General features: G+C 43.0%; 1 protein-coding gene across 6 annotated transcripts in view; it reads left to right on the top strand.

Moving 5' to 3' along the window:
* Window positions 1-2,156: 2,156 nt before the first annotated feature.
* The window catches only part of LOC139760685 (uncharacterized), a 51,242-nt gene continuing 26,283 nt past the window's right edge, over window positions 2,157-27,115 (top strand). For 2 of the 6 annotated variants that reach the window (XM_071684236.1, XM_071684234.1), the window contains exons 1-2: window positions 15,335-15,390; window positions 26,680-26,906. In XM_071684236.1, coding sequence (XP_071540337.1) covers window positions 26,828-26,906 — 79 coding nt within the window. In that variant the 5' untranslated portion in view covers window positions 15,335-15,390; window positions 26,680-26,827. Of the gene's footprint in view, window positions 2,597-15,334; window positions 15,391-26,177; window positions 26,267-26,679; window positions 26,907-27,115 lie in introns of those variants that run through there. The other 4 variants (XM_071684233.1, XM_071684232.1, XM_071684235.1 and 1 more) reach the window with 4 other exon arrangements.

Genomic DNA, 27,115 nt, shown 5'->3' with positions numbered 1-27,115 from the left:
TTCACTCCTTTAGCCTTGCAGAAATATAGCTCGCTAAAGATAGTCTCTCAGGACTTACGCCTGGCAACATTCTTAAGCTGATGGTGAATGCCAGAATCTCTTTGACAGAGCTTTCAAAGTCCTTATTTCACTTGCCACAAAATTTCGTTTTGAATTTGCCTTTTCTACAGTGATCACAATGAAAGTCAAGGCAAGGAAACGATGGGATCTGGCTCATGACGTACGATATACTCCAACTGTGAGAAGGCTTCACACCTCAAAGCTGATCAAGAGGGAATGTTAACCATGACGCTGATACCTTAATTTGTAAAGTACTACTTGTTATGTATATGATCTTAAGCACTGCATCGCTAGGGCATAAGAAATACTGAAATATTTGAAAAACATGAGCATTGAGTAGAAATCTGTTATTCATTTCTAATATACACTTTCTCTGATTGTCATTTTAAAATGGATTGGTAATTATGGCTTTGTTAGTCACCTCAACGAATAACAGTGGCAAAAAGGTTAGATAGATACATGACTAACGCTGGCTGGATGTAAACATGATCTGCCTGGTATGGGCCATCTGCAAGCTGTTATGTTCAAATGTTCTAATATTCTAATGTAACTCTGACACGGACATAGTGACAATGATTTTTGGTGAAAGTGGCTGCACTTATGGGTAATTGGTCTTTGTGGCAACACTTATGGCTGTTTAGTTGTTTGGTTTGACAGTTACTTGCTTACCAAATGGCGTCCTGGCCATGTCTCTTCGTTGTATAACAACTGACTTATATTTCTTGTATCTGCCTAAAATGTTAGTCCCACACTCAAGACGCTGAACATTTACCCCTGAATGTTCCAGCGTTCACACATCACCACAACTTGTGGTCGTGGCCGGTGGACGTGGACGGCTCCCCGAGCACTGGGGAGGTCTTCCGCTGTGTTGGGGCACCTGCTGCATCGGCTGCAATGAATGGAGGGGAAGAGAGTGAGCCACCTGCTGCTGCCTTAGCTGGCAGTTTAAAGGCAGATAGTGGGGAACGCACGTGGTAAATTCACGCGCAAAGCCAAATAAAACTGGTGATGTTTTACTACAGCCGCCTCACCGTGTCGTAGATAATCTTTTCTCTTGGGGATAAATTTTTTTCAGTTAAATTGAACAGAATTGCGTCAGCCAGTGTTGCTGGGATTCATAATGGGGTACCCACAGCTGCGTCAGCTGGTGATGGTGGGACACATAGTAGGGTGCTGCGTCAGCTGGTAGTGACGGACCACCTACCTTCCACTTGTTGGTTGCTCAAAAGTGGCAGTGGACACAGTACGGGTGGGCGCTGTGGTGTGGAAGAGAAAGTTATTGGAGGGGTATCATGGGGGCATCGATCACAACGCCTTCGCCGGAACTTGACTCAACTTTACACAACTAAACGTCTCCACTTGCTATACCCCTCCACCGAGATTGCACCCGCACCTCCAGCTGCGTCTGCTTTCGTGTAGACCATCTGAAGTTCTGCTCTTATTCCTAAGCAATGTAATGTTGTTCTACAAAGCTAAGGTTTATGAAGATTCTTACGGCATATGGCCGAGTGTGTTGGGAGAAGCTGCGTTTGTTTGGGTCCTCCCGCATCTCAGGTCCGCAGATGACGCACCCAAGTACAATAATGTGGGGACGCGGTCCACCATAGCCCACCTGACCTAGGCGTGGTTCATCTGACCTGTGTCAGCATGATCTTGTCAAGCCAGTGTCATGACTCGAATGTCATACACAAAATGATTTCTAGGAAATGGTTGCCTTTGTCGCCATTCCTCGGAGATGAGTTGTATATTTCATTTTTTGCACTTATAGTGGTTATTCCCAACCCAACAAAAGTTTCCATAAACCTAATGGCATAAGCGGGGTTTCCGTAAGTCATATATTTGATTATCATAATCTGTTATCATGAAACTACATTGTGTTGATGGCGGACAATAGATGTGCAAACGGCGCATCAGGTAATGGGGAGCAGAACCGATCTCAGCTCCAGGATATCTACGCCACGGCACCCCTCGGTCCATAAACAACACAAATTATGACTTATATGCGGATGGCAGGTGGTGGCGGCAGACGAAGGTCACGGCAGCTGGGGAGGTGGGGTAAGGCGGGGATGGCAGCGGCGTGTGGATTATGCGAGACCAGTGTTGCCTGGGTAATGAAAGTGGTAGGATGTGTGTGGCTGCCCCACGTGATCGACCAGGGAGAGACTCCTCTTGTGGTCCCGAGGTCAGCTCAGACCACTGGTAGCACCGCAAGCGGTTAATCCCAACCACGCTAGCTAGTGTTGTGTGTGTTAACACTGAACATACAAGCTCTTTGTCAAACGATTTTATGCATAAAACCAAATTACAAGAATTATCGATGGCATCATGAAACTAAACTACACGTTGATAAGAAAACACACAAAGAAACTGAAGTGATACAATACGTGCAGTGTGAGGTGATGCACATGAGATAAAGTTTCGAGTGTAGTAAAGTAACAGTGCTTGGTAAACCTTCTTAAGACAACTACAGCCAGTCAGCCAGCATGTTGCCTGACGGTTGTGTACCTTGAGGCCCTCTGCACGTCCGGCCGCACAGGTGGGTGTGTTCACCTGTTCAACATTATGTTTGTGGTTCTCTCTCGATCTCCAGCCAATATGCTGTTGGAAGCTCTCGATTAATCCCCTTCCCCAAGAATTGCAGCAGCACTTTGCTCTCTTTGGTGTACACCCGTCACTCCACTCCCAATAGACACTAACTTCTCAATGTATGACTTTCATACCGATAGATAAACTAATATGACACATGACGGTAGCATATATATATATATATATATATATATATATATATATATATATATATATATATATATATATATACATATATATATATATATATATATATATATATATATATATATATATATATATATATATATATATATATATATATATATATATATATATATATATATATATATATATATATATATATATATATATATATATGCATATGTGTGTGTGTGTGTGTGTGTGTCTGTGTGTGTGTGTGTGTGTGTGCGAGGTAGCGCTAAGAAAAGACAACAAAGGCCCCATTCGTTCACGCTCAGTCTCTAGCTGTCATGTAATAATGCACCGAGGTGGCGATGGGAATAAATAAAGGCAGACAGTATGAATTATGTACATGTGTATATATGTATATGTCTGTGTGTGTATATATATGTATACATTGAGATGTATAGGTATGTATATTTGAGTGCGTGGACGTGTATGTATATACATGTGTATGTGGGCGGGTTGGGCCATTCTTTCGTCTGTTTCCTTGCGCTACCTCGCTAACGCGGGAGACAGCGACAAAGCAAAATAAATAAACAAATAAATAAATAAAAAAAAAAAAAAAAATATATATATATATATATATATATATATATATATATATATACATCTTTCTTTCTTTCATACTATTCGCCATTTCCCGCATTAGCGAGGTAGCGTTGAGAACAGAGGACTGGGCCCTTGAGGGAATATCCTCACCTGGGCCGGCCCCTTCTCTGTTCCCTCTTTTGGAAAATTAAAAAAAAAAGTGAGAGGGGAGGATTTCCAGCCCCCCGCTCCCTCCCCTTTTAGTCGCCTTCTACGACACGCAGGGAATACGTGGGAAGTATTCTTTCTCCCCTATCCCCAGGGATAATATATATATATACATATATATATATATATATATATATATATATATATATATATATATATATATATATATATATATATATATATATTTTTTTTTTTTTTTTTCTTTGTCGCTGTCTCCCGCGTTTGCGAGGTAGCGCAAGGAAACAGACGAAAGAAATGGCCCAACCCACTCCTATACACATGTATATACATACGTCCACACACGCAAATATACATACCTACACAGCTTTCCATGGTTTACCCCAGACGCTTCACATGCCCTGATTCAATCCTCTAACAGCACGTCAACCCCGGTATACCACATCGATCCAATTCACTCTATTCCTTGCCCTCCTTTCACCCTCCTGCATGTTCAGGCCCCGATCACACAAAATCTTTTTCACTCCATCTTTCCACCTCCAATTTGGTCTCCCACTTCTCCTCGTTCCCTCCACCTCCGACACATATATCCTCTTGGTCAATCTTTCCTCACTCATTCTCTCCATGTGCCCAAACCATTTCAAAACACCCTCTTCTGCTCTCTCAACCACGCTCTTTTTATTTCCACACATCTCTCTTACCCTTACGTTACTTACTCGATCAAACCACCTCACACCACACATTGTCCTCAAACATCTCATTTCCAGCACATCCATCCTCCTGCGCACAACTCTATCCATAGCCCACGCCTCGCAACCATACAACATTGTTGGAACCACTATTCCTTCAAACATACCCATTTTTGCTTTCCGAGATAATGTTCTCGACTTCCACACATTCTTCAAAGCTCCCAGGATTTTCGCCCCCTCCCCCACCCTATGATCTACTTCCGCTTCCATGGTTCCATCCGCTGCCAAATCCACTCCCAGATATCTAAAACACTTTACTTCCTCCAGTTTTGCTCCATTCAAACTTACCTCCCAATTGACTTGACCCTCAACCCTACTGTACCTAATAACCTTGCTCTTATTCACATTCACTCTTAACTTTCTTTCTTTCACACACTTTACCAAACTCAGTCACCAGCTTCTGCAGTTTCTCACATGAATCAGCCACCAGAGCTGTATCATCAGCGAACAACAATTGACTCACTTCCCAAGCTCTCTCATCCCCAACAGACTTCATACTTGCCCCTCTTTCCAAAACTCTTGCATTTACCTCCCTAACAACCCCATCCATAAACAAATTAAACAACCATGGAGACATTACACACCCCTGCCGCAAACCTACATTCACTGAGAACCAATCACTTTCCTCTCTTCCTACACGTACACATGCCTTACATCCTCGATATATATATATATATATATATATATATATATATATATATATATATATATATATATATATATATATATATATTGGAAAGGATCACAATTTTGCGCGTGATCAAGATATTCCTATGAGTCCACTGGGAAAATGAAACACGATAAGTTCCCAAGTGCACTTTCGTGTGATAATCACATCATCAGGGGAGACACAAGAGAGAAATAAAACAGTCAGTTGATATACATCGAAGAGACGAAGCTAGGACGCCATTTGGTAAACATGTGATTGTCCAAAACATACAACGAGCGTTCATAAACTTATCATTTTACATATTTTATCAATAATAAAGTTATCTACTTTGTATAGACCATCACTAATACTAAGATTATAATTCTTTGTGTATTTGATAATAGAAGATTCAATGATATTTCTCTTAGTAATAGAGTTAGAGTTAATAACTGAGATGGCGTTACTCCAGTCAATACAATGATTATAGTTTTTAACGTGTTTAAACAAGGCATTTGATTCGTGTCCCGTTCTTATACTATATTCATGTTGCTCAAGTCTAACAGAAAGATCCTTACCAGTCTGAGCAACATAAAATTTATCACAGTTTCCACAAGGCACTTTACAGATGCATCCAAGAAAATTTTCTGGTGAATTCCTGATTAAGATGTTCTTTATATTATTATTGTTGCTAAAGGCAACATTTACATTAAAGGATTTAAGCAATATGGGAAGCAAAGTGAAATTATTATTAAAAGGGAGAACTAAAAGATCCTTGGTGTCAATGGGAGGTTTGGGCTCAACTCTATAAAATGATTTCTTTGCTAACTTAAGGGATTTATCAATGAAAGATCTAGGGTACTTTAACTTAGATCCAATAGAATATATCTTCTCAAACTCATCATCAATAAACTGTGGACTGCAAATACGTAATGCCCTAAGGAACATAGATTGAAATGATGATAATTTAACTTTGTCATGTTGAGATGAGCAATAATGGATATATGAGCATACATTGGTGGGATTTCTGTATATGCTAAACTTGAACTTGTTTCCTAGTCTATGGATCATGCAATCTAAAAATGTCTGCCGTGGTCACCAGATGTGTATGCCTGCTTCACTGGTTCTCGTAACCTCGTAAGTCCAGTGCTCTTGAGAAATATCTAAATTATACAATCATCATTTTAAGGCTATGGACTAGTTCATGTATCATTGAGCATTACTCCAGTTCCTATTATGGCTTCACTAAGCTTAGACAAGATAAGAAATAGAGATCTTCGTGACAATATCATTGTGACCAACTGGTGCCGGGAGCATAATATACTTCAGGATCATCATCCTACGTTATCCTTTGGTGTACATTAACAAGATTTGTGCTTATGTTGTTGGGAGGCCACAATAATATTTTACTCGTCATCTGCAGGAAGACGTTTTGACTAAAAACATGTGGCCTTGCTGGATTTCATTCTTAGATATCTTTCACGGCTAAATTCTTAACTGCTTAGCGTTATAAATGATAAATTTGGCCAAATATGTTTTTCAGAAGAACCAGTTTGTCTGTCCTAATGTACTGACCTGGCATTTTATCATGCCTAATTCTTGTTATCAACTTATCCTGAAGGATCTTGAAAGTAAGTCCATAACAAGACTCTTCTTAATCTGTTGTGGTTGGTCGTTGAAATGATGGAGATAATAAACTAAATCATTTGATGGCTTCCCTCATCTCATGATCACATTTAGGAGTGAGAACTTCCTTTCTCTTTCCCATTCTACCTTTTCTCTTAATGTAGGACACAAGGGAGCTTAGCTTTTCGAAATATTGTCCGGAGGAGCTCAAGATCTCATCCCTGTCTGTAAAGATATCGTGTATTGTACACATCTGTATCAGTGTATCTTCTGTGGTTATAGCTGATACACAATGTTAGGTTCAAATCATAAAGCTGCGAAATAGGTTGTTTCATTTCTGCTGTATGATGTAGTATGGGGGCTGGCAGTGTGGGGCAGGGTAAGTGCTGACAGTATGGTGCAGTGTGAGGGCTGGTAGTGTGGGACAAGGTGAGGGCTGTCGTGAGGACAAGATAAGGGCTAGTAGTGAAAAGCAGGGTGAAAGTCGACAGTGTGGGGCAGGGTGAGGGCTGGCAGTGTGGAACAGGGTGAGGGCTGGCAGTGTGGGGCAGGGTAAGGGCTGACAGTGTGAGGGCTGGTAGTGTGGGGCAGGGTGAAGGTTGGCAGTGTGGGACAGGATGAGGGCTGATAGTGTGAGGCGAGACTCGGGTGTGACACAGGACACACAGGAAACGACCAAGGTGGCGTCAGGTTACCGGCCTCCTCCTTGCAAGATTTGCTTCCCCTCCTCAAATCTTGCCAGCCCCTCCCCATCTCAAGTCCTATTTCCCCTTCCTTACCTCAAGTCCCGTCGTCCTATTCCCACTACAGACCTATTCACCTCCTCTCCACCTCAGGTAAATGTTCTGTCGCCTCTCCCAACTTCAAATCTTGTCACCTCCTCCCCCTTTCCCCCGGGAAAGCCGAGCCTCCCGTCGTAACCTACAGATCGCCTCCAGTTTATCATCTTACCGTCCTCCTTGGCATCATTTCGTGCTAGGCATTAATGTTTACAGACACCAAAGTCGGGTATGGAGGGATATCAACAGGATTATAGCAAAAGAAAAAGAAAAAAAAAAATCCACACATACATCACAATCACCTTTCACTACGCCAACGATCTGACCTGGCAGTGGTGTGCACAGTTACAGATCACGGCACTGCCTCGGCATGTTCAAGATTCCTTGCACTAGACTGTTGTCAACAGAGGCTTTACCATAGAAATAGTCTGCAGCGATCACACTGAGATGGACAACATCCCAAGCAATGAGGTGCTGCGACTTCTCTTTAATGTCGTGACTCCTACTAGTTCTCTTCTTGATCTTTACAATATGAGCCTTCAACAAGTAGCCTTTCCTCAAGCATGGACACATCATACCAATACCAAGGCTAACTATGATCAGTTTCGACCCATTTCTCTCATGTCTTGTTTCTGCACAGTAGTAGCACGCATAATTTTCAATAGGCTTGTAAGTAGTATCATCTCGTCTTAGTGTACCCTCATCTCTTTGGCTTTCTGCCAGGTAGAGGTACACATCATTGCTTTGCCGAATATTTTGCCCACTAACGAAAAATTATATGTACAGCCTTCATAAACCTCAAATCTGCCTTTGAAACTGCGAATAGGGACATCATTCTTGAACAACGTTCAGAACTCTGCATAAGGGGTCAGAGGGTTAGATGGTTCTGAGAGTGCCTGTCTGATCGCAATTCTAGTCATGTTCAGAGGCGCCGTCAGCGACTTGTTTTCTTTTGCCTTTGGAATCCCGCAGGATTTTTCTGGATTTATGCCGGTGTCCCCGGCTAGTTTATTGTGCACTCCATGCTTATCATTAGAGCGGTAGCGCAAAAGGATTACAGGGGTCACAAAGGGTCTTAGTCAGACTCCAGTGGGTTGATATTACATAAGATGTTACAATTCGTATTTCAGTACGTACATTACGCAGTTTCAAACGGAAAATTTTACCGACTAGATGCAAAAAGCGGATACAAACTTAAAATTTTAGGGATCGAAAGATTTCAAGTTCTACTTCACCAGTTCACTTACTCCGTCACTCAGCGCGGCCTAGTCCTAAACAATGTCAAATCAAAAGTGCTAATTTATGATGAGCGTATTAGAAATGAGAATCTCTGCCTTGTACTTCATACTAATGAAATTGAAACATGTCCCTCATACACTTATCTAGGTATCGTTATTGCTTCTCTCAATGATCCCCAAACTTATGTATCCAACTTAAACACTAAGCTCCTTAATCGCGTGCTACTTTTCCGTGCCTTCACGAGCAAGAAAATTGGTATGGGTATCAACATTGCTAGAACTTCTATTTGTGGTGCGTACGTTCTATACTCTCTTATCATGCCACCAACCTGTCTATGGTTAATCCGAAACTTCTTCGTCACCTTGAGGAGGTACAAAATATAGCTATAAGACTAACTTTAGGTTGTCCCATGTCGGGACCAGAGTAATAGACATGAGAACTGAGCCTGACCTTTCCGACAGTTAAAGATTTTGTTCATGGCCTTAATGTAATCTTTAGTGCCAGAAACCCCACATCCGCCCCAGGCCACTGTAGGTTATTAATGATCACAATTCTCCCTGAAATAACCCACTATCATCCATCAGGGTACCTCAGGTGGCTCAACCTTAGCCAATTCCAACAACGGCCACTGTGTGAACTAATACCAAATAGATCTTTAAGCCGCGAGAAACCATGATCCTGAATATTCCAAATGCTGACTCTGCTCTGCACATGGTGAACTTAATATAGGACGCTATATTAGTGAGTGTCCCAAAATCAGTGATCCTAGACCTCAAGGCTCACTGTTTCGACAACTTTTTGACTACTTCGTTGATAGTAATATCCTTAAAGACGTTTTGACGCAATCAAAATGCCTGCGTAATCATGCCCAGTTCAAGCACGCTCTGTAAGTACAATGTCCAGGGTATAACGTACATACCTTGACCCTCTTTGTATTACTGTGAATGTTAACAGCATGCCCAGTACAGCCCAGTGTATTCTGTGTCTGCATGCCCGACATGTATATAATTTTAACCTTTCATACTGCTATCAATTTTGTCCTGTTCCAAACACACATCTCAGTGTATATGAAATTGTTTGTGTATACAATGTAATTCGAATGTTAGGAAGATGTTCTGTATAAGTTTGACATATTTCAAACTTGTTTTGAATAACACAAATATTGTTACCCATTTTGCTGTCAGCATCACTTACTATCCTGTAACTATATATCATGAATTTGATATATCCTAGACCTTCCTCCCTCCGGACGAATGGGGAACCGTTTAGGTCCCTGGGCCCCACTCGGGCCCTCCTGTCAGTCTCTTATTTCGATGTACTGTACCCACTGTACGATCTATACGTGCCTCCACCTACCCCTAGATAGGTGCCCTTCACCCATACTGTCACTGAATTGCTTAGTCTGTGTATCTCTAGGCAATGAACATTTTAAAACTAAAACAAACTTTCCGTACTCCTCGCTGCCTCACTGCCATCCGCAGCTAACCACCTCACCCGTCCGCTCCTCACACCCAGCTGTCTGTTCCATGAAAGCCTCAGACAACCATGAAAGCTTCAGAGAACCATGAAAGCTTCAGACAACCATGAAAGCTTCAGACAACCATGAAAGCTTCAGACAACCATGAAAGCCTCAGACAACCATGAAAGCTTCAGACAACCATGAAAGCTTCAGACAACCATGAAAGCTTCAGACAACCATGAAAGCTTCAGACAACCATGAAAGCCTCAGACAACCATGAAAGCTTCAGACAACCATGAAAGCTTCAGAGAACCATGAATGATTCAGACAAACATGAAAGCTTCAGACAACCATGAAAGCTTCAGATGAAAGGTTCAGACAACCATGAGAGCTTCAGACAACCATGAAAGCTTCAGACAACCATGAAAGCTTCAGAGAACCATGAAAGCCTCAGACAACCAAGAAAGCTTCAGACAACCATGAAAGCTTCAGAGAACCATGAAAGCTTCAGAGAACCATGAAAGCTTCAGACAACCATGAAAGCTTCAGACAACCATGAAAGCCTCAGACAACCATGAAAGCTTCAGACAACCATGAAAGCTTCAGACAACCATGAAAGCTTCAGACAACCATGAAAGCCTCAGACAACCATGAAAGCCTCAGACAACCAAGAAAGCTTCAGACAACCATGAAAGCTTCAGACAACCATGAAAGCCTCAGACAACCATGAAAGCTTCAGAGAACCATGAAAGCTTCAGACAACCATGAAAGCTTCAGACAACCATGAAAGCCTCAGACAACCAAGAAAGCTTCAGACAACCATGAAAGCCTCAGACAACCATGAAAGCTTCAGAGAACCATGAAAGCTTCAGACAACAATGAAAGCTTCAGACAACCATGAAAGCTTCAGACAACCATGAAAGCCTCAGACAACCATGAAAGCTTCAGACAACCATGAAAGCTTCAGACAACCATGAAAGATTCAGACAAACATGAAAGCTTCAGACAACCATGAAAGCTTCAGACAACCATGAAAGCTTCAGACAACCATGAAAGCCTCAGACAACCATGAAAGCCTCAGACAACCAAGAAAGCTTCAGACAACCATGAAAGCTTCAGACAACCATGAAAGCTTCAGACAACCATGAAAGCCTCAGACAATCATGAAAGCTTCAGACAACCATGAAAGCTTCAGACAACCATGAAAGCTTCAGACAACCATGAAAGCATCAGAGAACCATGAATGATTCAGACAAACATGAAAGCTTCAGACAACCATGAGAGCTTCAGACAACCATGAAAGCTTCAGACAACCATGAAAGCTTCAGAGAACCATGAAAGCCTCAGACAACCAAGAAAGCTTCAGACAACCATGAAAGCTTCAGACAACCATGAAAGCTTCAGACAACCAAGAAAGCTTCAGACAACCATGAAAGCCTCAGACAACCATGAAAGATTCAGACAAACATGAAAGCTTCAGACAACCATGATAGCTTCAGACAACCATGAAAGCTTCAGACAACCATGAAAGATTCAGACAAACATGAAAGCTTCAGACAACCATGAAAGCTTCAGATGAAAGGCTCAGACAACCATGAGAGCTTCAGACAACAATGAAAGCTTCAGGCAACCATGAAAGCTTCAGGCAACCATGAAAGATTCAGACAAACATGAAAGCTTCAGACAACCATGAAAGCTTCAGACAACCATGAAAGCTTCAGACAACCATGAAAGATTCAGACAACCATGAAAGCTTCAGACAACAATGAAAGCTTCAGACAACAATGAAAGCTTCAGGCAACCATGAAAGCTTCAGGCAACCATGAAAGATTCAGACAAACATGAAAGCTTCAGACAACCATGAAAGCTTCAGACAACCATGAAAGCTTCAGACAACCATGAAAGCTTCAGACAACCATGAAAGCTTCAGACAACCATGAAAGCTTCAGACAACAATGAAAGCTTCAGACAACCATGAAAGCTTCAGACAACAATGAAAGCTTCAGGCAACCATGAAAGCTTCAGACAACCATGAAAGCTTCAGACAACAATGAAAGCTTCAGACAACCATGAAAGCTTCAGACAACCATGAAAGATTCAGACAACCATGAAAGCTTCAGACAACCATGAAAGCTTCAGACAACCATGAAAGCTTCAGACAACCATGAAAGCTTCAGACAACCATGAAAGCTTCAGACAACCATGAAAGCTTCAGACAACCATGAAAGCTTCAGACAACCATGAAAGCTTAAGACAACCATGAAAGCTTCAGACAACCATGAAAGCTTCAGACAACCATGAAAGCTTAAGACAACCATGAAAGCTTCCGAAGACCAGGAAAGTCTCAGACAACCATGAGAGCGCCAGGCAATCCCTTATAAACAATACTTCGAGAAAAACTTCGGCTTATGTTGTCTTGTGTTAACTCATTAGTGAACTGCCTGTTTGTCCCTGGTAGGGCAAGCCAACCCGCCAATATAGCAAAATGAAAAAACTTTGTATTAGTTCCAGGCTACGCCTGTTTATGGTCAAATATGCAATCGTAAATTCCTAAACCTGTCGGGCCGTGAAGTAATGGGACTGTATTAGTGCTCAGCAAGCTGTTATGTCACTAGAGAAGATAAAAATGGTATACTGGATTAATGAAATAAACTTGATCTCCATAGCAGAAAGAAGTTTCGCAGTCACCATTGTCTAGAGCTTCAGGATTCTTCGCTCCTTCTGTTGTGGAAAATTCCAACTTAAGTATTCCAAGAGCAAGTGAGCAACCGACCTCGTAACAAGGATATTGGGAGGGCGAATGATTGATGCTGTCAAGATGATTACGAAAGACTTCAAGGACACCTGTAACATTTGTCAGATTTTTCCAGCCTCCAATGTAGTCTCGTAGAAATTTCAAATACCCACTGTTCAGAAATGCCGCACTGTTCCTTTTTTGTGTTTCCCAGTGGTTTCTTCCCCTACCAGTCTGCGCAGATGCTTCGCCCTGGCCACACACCTCAAATCGACCATGTTTTGTCAAGCTCCCTTCCTGCGTGTCAAAAACCATTTCCATGAATCCGTCCTCGGTATCTGCGTCAAGATTGTAACCTTACCAGTTCTTATGACTTTACATGAACGGTGGCACTGCCCTCCACCTTCTCTCAGCACATTACACAAACGCTGAAAATAACCTTGACTTCTGAGAAAAGCTGAACTTTTCTCTTTTAGCAACTTTCCTCCTCCCTTACCCCTTTGTTCAGGATCTTAGGACAGACAAGGTGATGGTCCGTCCCGCACCCTGACACAGGTCCGTCCTCGAGTACTGCCCTCACCCAGCTAGTCCTCCCAGCAGTTGCTGCTCGCCTCATTACACCGTCTGTACCATCATCTCGGGGAGTCGATTACCTACGTCTCCCTACCACGCCGAGTACCATTTTCTTTTTAGCTTTTGATTGTTTGATAACCGAGTAGTTCACACGTTATTGTTTTCTGTTGGAAAGTAGTCTCCAATGGACAGCTATTGTAGTTAACCTTTGGTGAAAATCCCTCAAAGGTATGACACAAATCAGGTGACGAGCTTATGAAGGGGATAACGTGTTGCTCTGTGTCGTAATTCTTACTACCCACTCCGACACACACATCATGTCTGGTGTTGCCTACGCCTGGTCCCTCCCTCGTTGGGTACCCACGCCTGGTGCCTCTCTAGCTGGATGCCCACGCCTGGTGCCTCTTTAGCAGGATGCCACGCCTGGTGCCTCCCTCGAAGGGAGACACGAGTATGGTGCCACCAGTTATCTCAACACCGGTGCACCGGATGGAGCAGTCACAGTACTTCATATGAGCCTCTTGATAAACCCATCCGGCCCTCACCAGCTGAACTAACACAGTTTTGTTTCCATCGTACAGTGTTCCACACATGTACATCCCACCAGCTGAGCTTTGCGTGCTTTTCTGTATGCAAGTGCAAGGGTCAGAGGGCTCCTGAAGATTTCCTTGATCATGTGTGTTCTTCAGTCGTTTCAAGAAGTATCAGTTTTGAGGTATTTTCATAGTCACAAAAAAAGTAGGACATTAAGGTCATCTTAGATGTGTCTCAGGCAAAGTCTAACATCATTCAGGAAGTGTCGCTAGTCACAGCTGTACTTTTGCTGTGAATCATCGAGGAACAGGACCTCAAACACTGAGGAATCTCGCTTTACACTTAACTGTATACAGCAATCAAAGATTTGAAGTTTGTTTTGATGCTAAGTAGAAATGCATGCGCTTGCTGTATCACTTCATACTCATAATCATTCTTGGGGAATTTCAATTGTAATTATACTCTTAACGTCATTGCAAGTCATTTGGAGTCAAGTCATGAAGTTCGACATTCCTATTAACGATAATGATATTAGTTATCTACAGATTTATTTTCTAAACAGAGACAAATCAGTTTTGTGACAGAGTGGGTGAAGAGCACATACAATAGGGGCAGGTGAAGGCAAGCCCCAAGCGAACAGTTAGTACAACACAGGAGGGTGGAGGGAGACTTGGGCGTTCGTGGACTCAAGGATCAAGAACGTCATCCCTCGTCAGGAAACGGAGGAACAGCGTTAATGTCAGTAAACTGATACAAATTATGGCACCACAGTATGTAATACTCAGAGCTTCATAAAGCATTCACGTACAAGACTGGCAGTATACCAAAAGAAAAATATTGACACTAACATAATACAGACATGCCAAGGAAGTACAGGAAAGATAAAAGTTCTTACCGGAGAGGTACGGCCTCTTGATTAAAGAGCTGCGCTTTCATTAACGTATAGACTAAGCAGCTCATTTACATATTTACACAAGCTCATACAGTTTACACACATACACATTCACAACAGAATAATGTGACCAAAGATATCGCAGGGAGACCTATGTTTTTCATGGTCCGTAGCCACAATAACCCCCAATAGTTACTCTGATCCAGTAACTTTGACAAGTATGATTGATGGTTAAGTATATTAATCTAGTAACAAGCAGATTTTGAGATAACTAACCCGTATGCACCGTATTTATAACTCTCTACAGCAACAATATACTGTTAAAGCACGACGAGACAAGAGGAGATGGTAGGATTCCTAACGATATTAGATTAATAGCTTGGAAGTGGTATAGCGTGAGACGCTCTCCCTTCGAACAGAACGCTGCACCTTATCAATAGGGATTCCCCACACAGGGAGTCCCAGGGTTGAGTATGTCATCATGTACTAGTAACAATAGCGTCATCACGTCCTTCCTAAACATTAAGTAGTAGTGAGGGTGACTTACGAGGCTTGTCAGTTGTCATTTGGACTATTGTTTGGCCGCTGCTGGTGTTGTCCCTGGATGTACCAGGTCTGCAGTGTTGTACCAGGCCCATCTGGCCTCCGAAATTACACCTCATTAAGTCAAGGCTTTCCCATCCTGCGAGGATACATTGCCTCTACTGGAAGGATATTTTTCTAAAGCGGACGAATGCGTTAGTGTTGTGTATTACATCCCTGCAACTTGGCTGACGACCAAGCCTCGCTCGCTCCTGCTTCTCTATTGTAAAAATGTCCAGATATTAATGTATAATATTCATTATATTCTTTGTGGTCTTTTACGTGTGACTCTTAACGAGAGATTTGATTTTGCACGAACAGCCAGACTTAGCCACGGTCTTCCGAACCACCGGACGAGAAAGTTCTCTGGTTGGATCACTATGCCAAACAGTCTTCTTGGCTACCCTCCTCAATGCAGGGTCTGAAAAGACTTGCAAAAAAAAAAAAAATATATATATATATTCGACGACTTCCAACTACTGATACTCTCTCAAGTAAGACTGATTATCACTGACTTTAATGCTAGACATAAAAGCCTCGAACATTCCTCAACAAACATCACACACAGAAATATACTGAAGCTAAAAAGAAAAAGACTTTTACGGTGCACAATATCTGCGGCCGAACTTTCCAACGTTCATAGGTCACTCAGCCTTGACTACCTCTGATTACGGCTGAAAGAATTCTCTTGGGTTGCAGGGGAGGAAGGCAACCAGTTCCTCGTGGGAAGAACCAAAGAAGCGAAATTTAATATCAGACATATAAGTCAGCGTGGCCCAGCACACGACCAGTGTACTCAACCACCGGGCAGAAAACTTAGTCCTCATCCGGATGTGGCAGCCATGTTGGTGTCCTCACTGCAGGATGGTGTACTTGTTTGAGTGACCCAAATGCAAATATCTATGCTCAAGGCGCTTCTCTTTCTTCTGTCGAAGATTTCCACCAGGAACAAAAGTTGTCACCGAGGCCAGACAATGTGGAACATTAGAAATTTCTATAAACATAGAGAAGTAAGACGAGAGTCGGAAGATGTAAGAGTTTTAGAAGCGGAAGACCTGCCTTTTAGAAAGGGGCAAGTCGTAGCTCTTAGAGAAAACATGAAAAGGTAGAGTTCCAGTGCTTAGTAGTGTAGGGAAGAAGCAGACATTACGGCTTACTCTTAAGTTGCTTACGGTCACACAGCAACCAGCTGATACAGTAGCTTGCCAAGTATTATGTAATCTAGCCAATGACGAGGGCACACAGGCGGTTAGTTCTTTTAAGCAAAAAGTGAAGTAATAGCTACAGAGGAAGAATAGGGTACAAACACTGCCAGGGGAAAGTGGATCATGTTCTACAGCAGGATTAGCAGTCAATAAGTCGAATTGTTTTGGTCTCAGGTCAGTGAGGTGAGTTGAGCTAGAATCTTTCATATAAGAACGAATAAATCTTTTGGGCAACTGGAGATCAATATTTAGTATTTCAACAAGACTCCCAGTTTCCTGTAGACTTTAGATCTTACAGTGATACTATGTTTATTATACTCAATGGTGAAATTATAGAGCTATCAAAGTGGTTACAAAAGTTATGAGGGGTTTAGAAATGAGAAGAAAACATGGGCTTAAGATGTGTTAAACGAAACTAGATTGTGTCTTCCCAGGTGGAAAATCCTGCCTAAAACTGAATTTATAAAGAAAATTTTGACGAGAAGAAATGTAGTTCCAACAAAAGAAGATAGAGAGGGGTCTGAAAAAAGTACAGGAATGCACTAATGAATGTTTAGTAAGTAAGTGTATTTGGCTATTTGCTGAACTAACGAAAATGTTATAAAAATGAGGATTAATTTAGAACACTGGTGCTGCTGACTGGGAGATAAACCAGCTAAAGAGGACTGAGTTTCTAAATGTCGTAGGAAAATCGAAAGGAGAGCTTGGAGATGAGATGCCGCATTGTCAAAAGCTTTCGAATACCAAAGACATAACGTAAGATTTTCCACAGTTTCTCAAGGAAAATGGATAGACATAATGGCATAGGAGAGGATATTACCGGTGGATCTTGCTTTGCGAAAGCTATCATGATAATGAAAGGGAAGATACTAAAGGAAATGAGAGTTGAGAGATCTGAAGACTTTGGAAATAGCAAAATCCAGAGTACTAGAATGATAGCTGGAAGGGTTAGAACGGTCACCTTTCTCTGGAACAGGCTATAGCGATACATGGATCAAAGACGAGAAAGTTTAGTTTTTAAGCACAAGTAAAAGAGACGAGGAAGCACGAGCGCTGCCCAAGAAGCCCCACCGTGAAGGTTTTGTAGCTTGTGAGTCAGTTCAAGTTTTGAGTCTTACACTGATCAGAGAATGGCTGACAAAAGGTAGCACCTAATTTTCCTGTTTGTAACAAACATTTTTCATTAATTTATCGCTTCATCTGCATTTTTTTTAGATTCAAGAAAAAGGATACATAATTGTATTTCAATGTAGGTAGAATTGCTGTAATAATTCATGATACTATTGTAACTTATTGAGGAATCTAACATACACAGATACACAAGGACAACTACAAACTGCAATCAGTTTCGCTTCCACATCATTCACATTGGAGATGGAGAGATGGTGTTTAGAAATGATTGTAGGTCGTCGGGGCCTAAACATGCAGGAGGATGAAAGGTGTACACAGGGTGGAGTGAAGTGATTTGGATTAGATGGTTGCAAGAGAGAGAGAGAGAGAGAGAGAGAGAGAGAGAGAGAGAGAGAGAGAGAGAGAGAGAGAGAGAGAGAGAGAGAGAGAGAGGGAGAGAGAGAGAGAGAGAGAGAGATTGGAATGCGCCAGGGGTGTGTGATGTCACCATAGCTGTTTACTTTGTTTTTGGATGAGTTGGTGAGGGAGGTAAATGCAAGCATGCAGTCTGTAGGGGGTAAGAGGGACTGGGAAGTGAGTCAGCTGATGTTTCCTGATGACTGTGAAGGAAAACAAGGTTATTAGGTTTAGCAGGGCAGAGGGACAGGTTAGTTGAGGTGGGAATTTACAGGAGAATATATGGAAGTGAAATGTTTTAGATACTTAGGAATGGAGATGGCAGCAACTGGAGCCATGGAAGCGGAAGTGAGCCTCAGGGTGCTTATAGGGACGAAGGTTCTGGGAGCATTGGTAAATGTGAGGAAAGAAAGGTCGTTATATGGGAGGGAGAAAATAGGTATGTTTGAATGTATAGTATTCCCAACGATGTTGTATGGATGCGAGGTATTGGCTGTAGATAACGATATATGGAGGAGGGTGGATGTTCTGTACATGAAATGTTTGAGAACAATATGTGGTGTGAGGTGGCTTGAGTGTAAAGTAATCAAAGAGGGTATGAGAGATGTGTGGTAATATAAAGAGTGTGGTTGAGAGAGTTGAAGAGAGTGTGGTAAAATGGTTTGGACATATGGAGAAAATAAGTGAAGAAAGGTTGACAAAAAAGACATATGCGTCAGAAGTGGATGGGAAAAGAGGAAGCGAGCGACCAACTTGAAGATGAAAGGATAGAGTGAAAAACATGGGTGGGCGAGGCTTGAACATGCAGGAGGGTGAAAGGCGTGCACGAAATAGAGTGAATTGGAGCAATGCGGTATACAGGGAGCGTCATTACTGTCAACGGTCTGAACCAGGGCATGTGAAGCGGCCAGGGGAAACCATAACTGGTATTTGGTGCTTGATTGTGGATAGGGGATGGTGGTTTCGATGCATTGCCCATGATAACTAGAGAATGGATGTGAGCAAATACAGCCTTTCTTCCTCTGAACGGATGTAATGATAAATGTGCATGGGAATGAGTAGTGGGGTGGGATCTTCACGGTAGAGAGGAGCAAGGCAACACTAATACAAGGAAGTCCGTCCAGAGGCATGCAGAAGGCCATTCCTGCCAGCGTGTAAGACAAGGTGACCTGGGCTCAGACAGTCAACGTGGGGGAGACGACCTAGATAAAGGAAGGCGATATATCGTGTTTAAAAATCGGGTGTGGCTTGCCAGCAGTGCACCAGGCGTGGCTCTCATTGTCACGAGTCTATGGCCCACACCACTGCCCCTCCTATCTCCACGTACACCAACATAGCCACGTTTTACTTCATCCTTGTATGTCCTTAACATTCCGGGTGTCCGGTTCTTCACGATAGCAAGAGTGGTGTCCTATCTACTGAGTGTCTGGATGCAACATATCTGTCCCCGGGTGTTGTTGACAACGCGGCGGATGTCAGGCCTGGTCACGCCCTACCACCATCAACAAGGGTATTGTAAACTGTTATACAGGAATGAACATCTAACAAGGTCTATCAGGACTCGTGAAGATTCCATCACTGGCACGACAGCAACGGGGATGGAAAACTTCTAGAACATTCTCTCCACTGTATAGTTTATTGTCCATGTGTAAACAAAGATATAAACTGCCATCACGTATGGAACGAGATGTGGCCAGTGGTTCTGTGATCTATGTTCAGGTTAGAGACTTCAGCTGGAAAGATCTTAAAGATATTTGTTTCATTCCTACGAAAAATATTTGGTAATATATTTTTATGTATTATCTAGTCTTTCGTATTTAAGATGGTTCTGCTTTTACTGACAATAAGACTAGTTCATAAACCTTTCATGTTCAAGTCAGGCTGGGGTACTGTTTACAAGTGGTGTAATATCACTATATTTTATACATCTGGTTTGTAACAACACTGTATTATCTACATTTGGTATGTTACACTGTAATGCATACATTTGGTGTGGTACAGCACTGTATTGTCTACGCGCCACTTTCTTGCCCTTTGGCATCCCCAAAGGGGCATTAAAGTAAACCTTCCATCTGTTTCTTTGCCTTTGGGTGCTTCTATGCCCCTGTAATTGCCTTTGTCGGCGCCAAAGGGGATTTAAACTAAACACGTCTTGTGTGTTATAACACTGTATTCTATACATATGGTGTGCCAAAACAGTGTATTGTCTACATCTGGTGTGTTAAAACACTGTATTGTCTACGTCTGGTGTCTTACAACACTGTATTCTATACATGTGGTGTGCCACAACACTGCATTGTCTACTTCTGGTGTGTTACAATACTATATCGTCTATATTTCATATCCTGAAACTACTGTTTGCATTTGAGGCTCGACTTGATCATGTCCTGTTAATCAGTGGGTACTAGATGATGATGATGATCATCATCATCATCATATATACCTGAGAAGATGCTTCACGTTGTAGCTCTGTCAACAATGTATACCAAAGTTGAACGATAGAACCACAGGCATAGTGACAAATATAACATTCAGCAGAGAACACAGTATGATAACAATTAACGAGAATTAGAGTGAGAGAGAAAGTACTTACCACCCCATGAATACCTTCGGTGACAACATACCCTGACTCATGGCCAGCCCAAAACGCTCATCTCAAGAGAGAGAAGATGAGAGAGTGTAATGTTACTCATGGCTGGAGATAGAGGGAGGTCTGTGTGAAACAACACTACCACATAACATGTGAACAACTTGACGTCTGAATATAATTCCATAAAAATAGTATCATCTTCGCAGTCCGTCAAGCACCAGTGTCACCTGTGATGTCACTTCCTGAGCACCTCAAAATTTGCGACTTCCACACCTGAGGATGGGAAGGGAATGAATGGCAGTGTCACCTGACTATACAGATCTGGAGAAAGCACAGAGCGAACTGGAGGTAGTAGTGTTGCTGGCCTGGCAGTAGTGTTGCTGGCCTGGCAGTAGTGTTGCTGGCCTGGTAGTAGTGTTGCTGGCCTCGTAATAGTGTTGCTGGCCAGGCAGTAGTGTTGCTGGCCTGGCAGTAGTGTTGCTGGCCTGGTAGTAGTGTTGCTGGCTTGGTAGTAGTGTTGCTGGCCTGGCAGTAGTGTTCCTGGCCTGGCAGTAGTGTTGCTGGCCTGGCAGTAGTGTTCCTGGCCTGGCAGTAGTGTTGCTCGCCTGGTAGTAGTGTTGCTGGCTTGGTAGTAGTGTTGCTGGCCTGGCAGTAGTGTTGCTGGCCTGGCAGTAGTGTTCCTGGCCTGGCAGTAGTGTTCCTGGCCTGGTAGTAGTGTTGCTGGCCAGGTAGTAGTGTTGCTGGCCTGGCAGTAGTGTTGCTGGCCTGGTAGTAGTGTTGCTGGCCTCGTAGTAGTGTTGCTGGCCAGGCAGTAGTGTTGCTGGCCTGGTAGTAGTGTTGCTGGCCTGGCAGTAGTGTTGCTGGCCTCGGAGTAGTGTTGATGATATGGAAGTAGTGTTACATAATGTAGCAAATACAATACATACAACCATGCTGATCATCTCTTCGTAAAAACAAGTGCCATTCATTCACCATACCACAAATACTAACAAAATGAATATAAGCAATCTAAACTTCCTTAAGATACTTACTGGCTTCAAATTTAGAGAAAGAATGAATCACTTGCTGTCCTATACAAACACTTTCCTTGTCCCACCTTAATTCATGCCTCACCTGCCTACTCATCCACCCTTTCAAAAACAAACATAACAAAACGGGGAACTACACAAAATAGAATACTCAAAGCAATCAACACTTGTACAACAAAACGATTTTATACTTTTAATTCAATCTCTCACCAAGTTCGGAAACCAATTCGCAGCAACACCCTCCCCTACTCAAACCGCTTCATCAGCAACCACAAAGCCCATAGTAAATATAAAAAGCTCACTTTTGCCTCACACTTCAGCAACCTGTACTTGCGATCCTCTGTCCCCATCAAACACAGATCCGACGAAACAATCTTACAATATAATGATTTAAGAACGTTAACAACGGCCTTGGGCACATCCTTATATCAAAACTACACATGTGGCACTGCATTCCCCAGACACGTGATCTAAACTCTCGTCTCCAGTCTGGACATTACCCATCATTTCACCAATACAAACACCCGCTCAACAAATTAGAGGACTGAAAGTAAACCTGGGCTTAGATACTCATCTTGATGAGCTGCACCACATGTGGTGAGAGGCAACGTGAGACACGATGGGGTTCTGAAGACGGGGTACAGCTTGGTGTGGTGATGACAGTGTTACCCCTTATATCCACTAGCTTCACGGGTAATGGTGGTGGGGTACAGCTCGGAGTAGTTGTTAACGGTGTTACCCCTCATATTCACTAACCTCATGTGCAAGCTTCAGTTCATATCATATGAAACACTGAGTCAGTGAATCGGGATGCATCACCAGCGATTAAAACTGTTATGATACAAAGTTTATTGAAGAAATCAGCAGGGTAGTCTTGTCACGTGTCTGCCGCAAACAACAAGACTATTCAGCAACACTCCTGCCCCTTAGCTCGAGAGATACAGCTGGCATTTTCCAAATCTTGGCGTGACAACCAACAACAGTCAGGAGAGGACAAAATATAAAGTCCTTCATAATTTTCACACTGGCTCCCTACTACTGACCCACACAAGCGCTCGTATTTCAGCATAAGTTAGTGTTTAGTGAGTACTGTATGATTCGTGACCTTCATACGAATATTTAGTCTTGAGAATCTCATTATATGAACGCTGGAGAGCAACTGGTTATTTCCTACTGAACGACGCTCAACATATCACAACATCACCCTCTCAGAATAGTATAGATAGTGAGCGCGCACACACGCACACATACATTCACACTCACATAATAACAGTATTCGATAACATGCACATATACGCGTGCACGTCATCGACCAGTTGTAGTAAAAAAAGGCGCGAGTGTCACAAAACGTTAGCTAATTAAGGGCCAATAACGCGCCAAAATTAGAATCTTTCAATAATCATAAATTACTCCTAAGAAACTTGATTGGATTGGTGTCATTAGACAGACGTTTGAAAATAAGGTGTAACTGGTTACAAACACTGTTCTTTATGAAGGACATAAGCAAATCATGGAAGGAGAGATGGACACGCCAGCTGCAGTGAATGTAATGAGGGTAAACCCAACCACAAGAGCGGCATGCCTCGCAAGGAGGTCTGCATGTCTGACGGCGCCGCGTGTATAGCGAGTGGTGGTGCTCTGTACTCGCTTACTCTGCTATAATCACTCCGGCCTTCAGGTGAGAGACTAGCTGGCACTAGTGCGCCCTAGCTGTGGTCATCTACCATAACATTCAGTCAGGAACTCTCCAATAAACGTACCTACGTTTCTCTTTGATGAAAAAAAGTTGTAGAAATACGTTCACGATCCTGTTCGAATTGAAACTGATCTGTTGAGGAATTACTCCTCCCAGTCAACCCCCTGCCTCTTATAACGCCCGCTACTTAGTTAACAGAAGGGGCTCCACACGTGCACCTCCCACGCACGCCCCACTCCTCACTCCGATGAATACTCACCCCAGCCACCGCTCGAAGCCACCTCAGCCACCCTCAACAAATAACCACTCGACCCGCATAGTCTTATTCTCTGTTTAGGACACTATTACTGCCTGAGTGGTTGCCTGCTGAGGAAAGGTCAGGGGTCAAGGTGTATAGGGAAGAGACAGTGGCCCTGCCTCAGCGGATGATAGGGGATCACCGTGGCATGGGACTGGGATCAACCGTAGTTTAAGGGATGATCGAAGGTCAGAGAGTGACTTGGGGTTAGCGGTTGGTCTGGAGAGAGGCCAGTCAACAAGGTAAGGGGAGGGCTATATTTCAGAGATTGGACGGAGGGGTTAATGGAAGTGGTCAAACTGAGGTTGCGTCTGAGAAGTTAGTTGTCATTAAGGTATCATCAGGATATGCGAGTAAGCAAAGGTCAGAGTGTGGTTGGTTATGGGTCAAGGAGCGACCAGGGGTCAGAGAGTGGCTAGGGCTGAAAAAGGGGCAGATCAGGAGGCGTCAGATCACAGGATGGCCAGACCTCAGGAGGTGGTCCAGGGTTAGGTTACTGGGGTGAGGTAAGGTAGTCGAGAGATGAGGGACGACCATAATGTGGGGAATTAATGAAGTGCCCTGGCTTGATGGATAGCCAGTGGTCATAACCTAGGTAATCCCTGGGAATATATGTTGGCTATGGGGCTCAGGGGATGGCCAGAGGTTAGGCCACCTCTAGGGATCAAGTGCTGGCTTATGGTCAGGACTTGCCAGGAAGTAGTGGCACTTAGGTACGTTTGAATCAAGCTCGACGTCAACAAAAAAACCATGGCTGTTGCGGGAAGTTCCAGTCGGACAAAAGCGTTTGTTTTTCTTTTATCTGTGTACGTGTCCGTGTACGTAAGGTACAGTGTCATTCTTCGTCATCCTACGAGGCGAAACCAAAAGGAAACCTATCTCATTTCAATTTATGGAAACAGTTCTTTTACAAAACTGAAAGAACGCCTCCTTAGCAGTGTGAGGTGAAGCAATACACCAGACACCGTTAATATCAGTCTTTTGCCTCCGCCGAGTTGGTTTCTTTTACCACCTGAATTACTCGGTTACATCAATTAGTTTATGTAAATTGCTGGAGTAAACTGACCGTAAACACTAATGAATGATACTGCGAGAGATGCTGGACAAAGGATGCCAAATGTAAAGGAATCATATGTTGGCTATGGGGCTCAGGGTTTTCTTAACATCATATACATATCCTGTGAAAGCCTTGGCTTCATCATATCTGCAGATAAAACTAAGGTCTTCAGTAAACGAATAGGTAATGGCAGGAGCGGACCATCTAAGCTGACAATAGATGTAAACCCGATTGACTGTCTCTCTCTTAAACATCTTGCTGTCTTAGTCCCATGTGCTGAAGCAAGTGTGAAAAAATTAAATCGACAAAGCACAGATGGACTCAGAGCTCTCAGAACTGTTGTAGGGTACAACCCTAATTATGATGCAAATACCAGAATTTTTTAGATTATGTACCTAGCTTATATTAGGTCTCTAATAGACTACCACGCATCAGTTTTTGTCCTAAATAACAGCAAAGGTATCAAAAGAGATGAAAATATGTAAAATGAAGCCATAAGAATCATACTCAGTTGCCCGAAGTCCACTAAAGTACTCAACATGCAGAAAGAACTTGGTATTCCCAGCACTGAAGACAGAATACTTGAAATCAATCTTATGATAGAAACAGGCCTGAAATTTTAAGTTTGTATCCACTTTTTCATTTAGTCGGTAAAACTACCATATGAAACTATGTAATGAATGTAACATCTTATGTAATATCAACCCACTGTGGTCTGACTAAGACCCTTTGTGACCCCTGTAATCCTTTTGCGCTACCGCTCACGGGATGAGCATGAGGTGCACAACGAATTTGCCGAGGTTACCGGCATAAATTCAACTGTAAAGGTCCACAGATCGTACTAGATCGTACTAGATCTTTTCAATATCTTTAATCTAGTTCAACATTGTCTCAGTGATGTGTAGACTGCATTGATTTGGCTCACTGTGTTTGATTAAGTAGTTCAGCGTCCATAAAGTAACAGCCATTCTTCAGGAGGCTAAGTTAACAAGGGCTATCATAGTGGTCACTAGTGCTGGTCCCGCCTTGACGGGATACCACACCCTGGCGGCCCGAGGCCTCACATATGCCAAAAAGACTCTTGTGAAGAGGTGCTATAAGACCCAGCATCCCTTGTGATGCAGGTGCAAGTGGCTGGAGGATATTCTATTACAGTTTTGACGGGGTAAACCGTTTATGCCTGGCCGTCTTGCGCCTCACCGCTGGGGTAAACAAGAGAGGGCGTCACTCCCTTCCCCTGCTGCTTGTATTAATAGCCCCTCGTCCCTCGCTCACCATGTCAGGGTTATGCGAGTTCACGTAGAACTGAACGTACATACGCTCAACTTTCTTGAGGGGGTGTTAATGTTAGTAAGTGTCCTTGCTTGGAGTTGTTTCTCATAAACTTAAGCTGAATCCTGTATTCCTATATTCACAGCTCACAAGTCTGGGTGAAAGGTGTGCAGGGACGTGATGATAAAGCAGGATATGTTACTGTACGCCGGAGATAGTGTAGGCGTTCCTTGAGTAAGTAAACATTATCAGAACATTAAAGACTCTCACGTACATCATGGAACAGAAACCCTTATGTTTTTCGTGTTGCTTTAGCGTTTCTCAAAATTTGTATAAAATATTCTGAATAACTGTATCCAGTCTCCGCTACACTAGATTCAAATATGGGGCAGAAGGGCACTACTGAGGGTCATACAGCAATAATTCAACCTCGGTAAAAGTTCTGAAGTGAATGATCCCAGCTAACACAAGGCTCCGTGTGTAAGTTCACCGTCTTCAAAGATTGCCTTGTCTAGACTAAGAATAATGTCTTACTTGTGGGGTCGAGTGCAGAGGAGTAGCTGTAGCGCTAGCATCATTAGCAACTTACGTGAAAACAATGTGACCCTCAGTGCTAGTGCCTGCTGACTGACTCATTTTATTTACAGACTTGGTACAAGTAACAGCAGACAAGGGACGAGACAGAGATCCTGAGGCTGGCGTGAGTCAGCCTGAGGCGTGACCCGGTGGTAGGATAAGGCGAGTGGTAAGGCGAGTGGTGTGTGAGGAGGGATGAGCAAGGGCGTGGCGTGACGAATGACGGACGGCCTCACCCTCACCAGGATGGAGAGCTCACCACTCACGGCAGCTCTGGTGCTCCTGGCGGTACTCGCAGGTAAGTCAGCCTCACACCCACCTCAGGCGACTTCATGATCCTGTCTACCACATTTCGTTTAATACACATACACAGACCCTTGCGCGTGCTTGCACGTTTGTGTGTGTGCGTGTGTGTATGAGTGTGATAAGTGTATGAGTGTGTGTGTGTGTGTGTGTGTGTGTGTGTGTGTGTGTGTGTGTGTGTGTGTGTGTGTTTAACATCCCACT

This window comes from Panulirus ornatus, chromosome 37 (genome assembly GCF_036320965.1).
Source record: "Panulirus ornatus isolate Po-2019 chromosome 37, ASM3632096v1, whole genome shotgun sequence".
NCBI lineage: Eukaryota > Metazoa > Arthropoda > Malacostraca > Decapoda > Palinuridae > Panulirus > Panulirus ornatus.
This window is presented reverse-complemented; position numbering and strand designations above follow the sequence as displayed.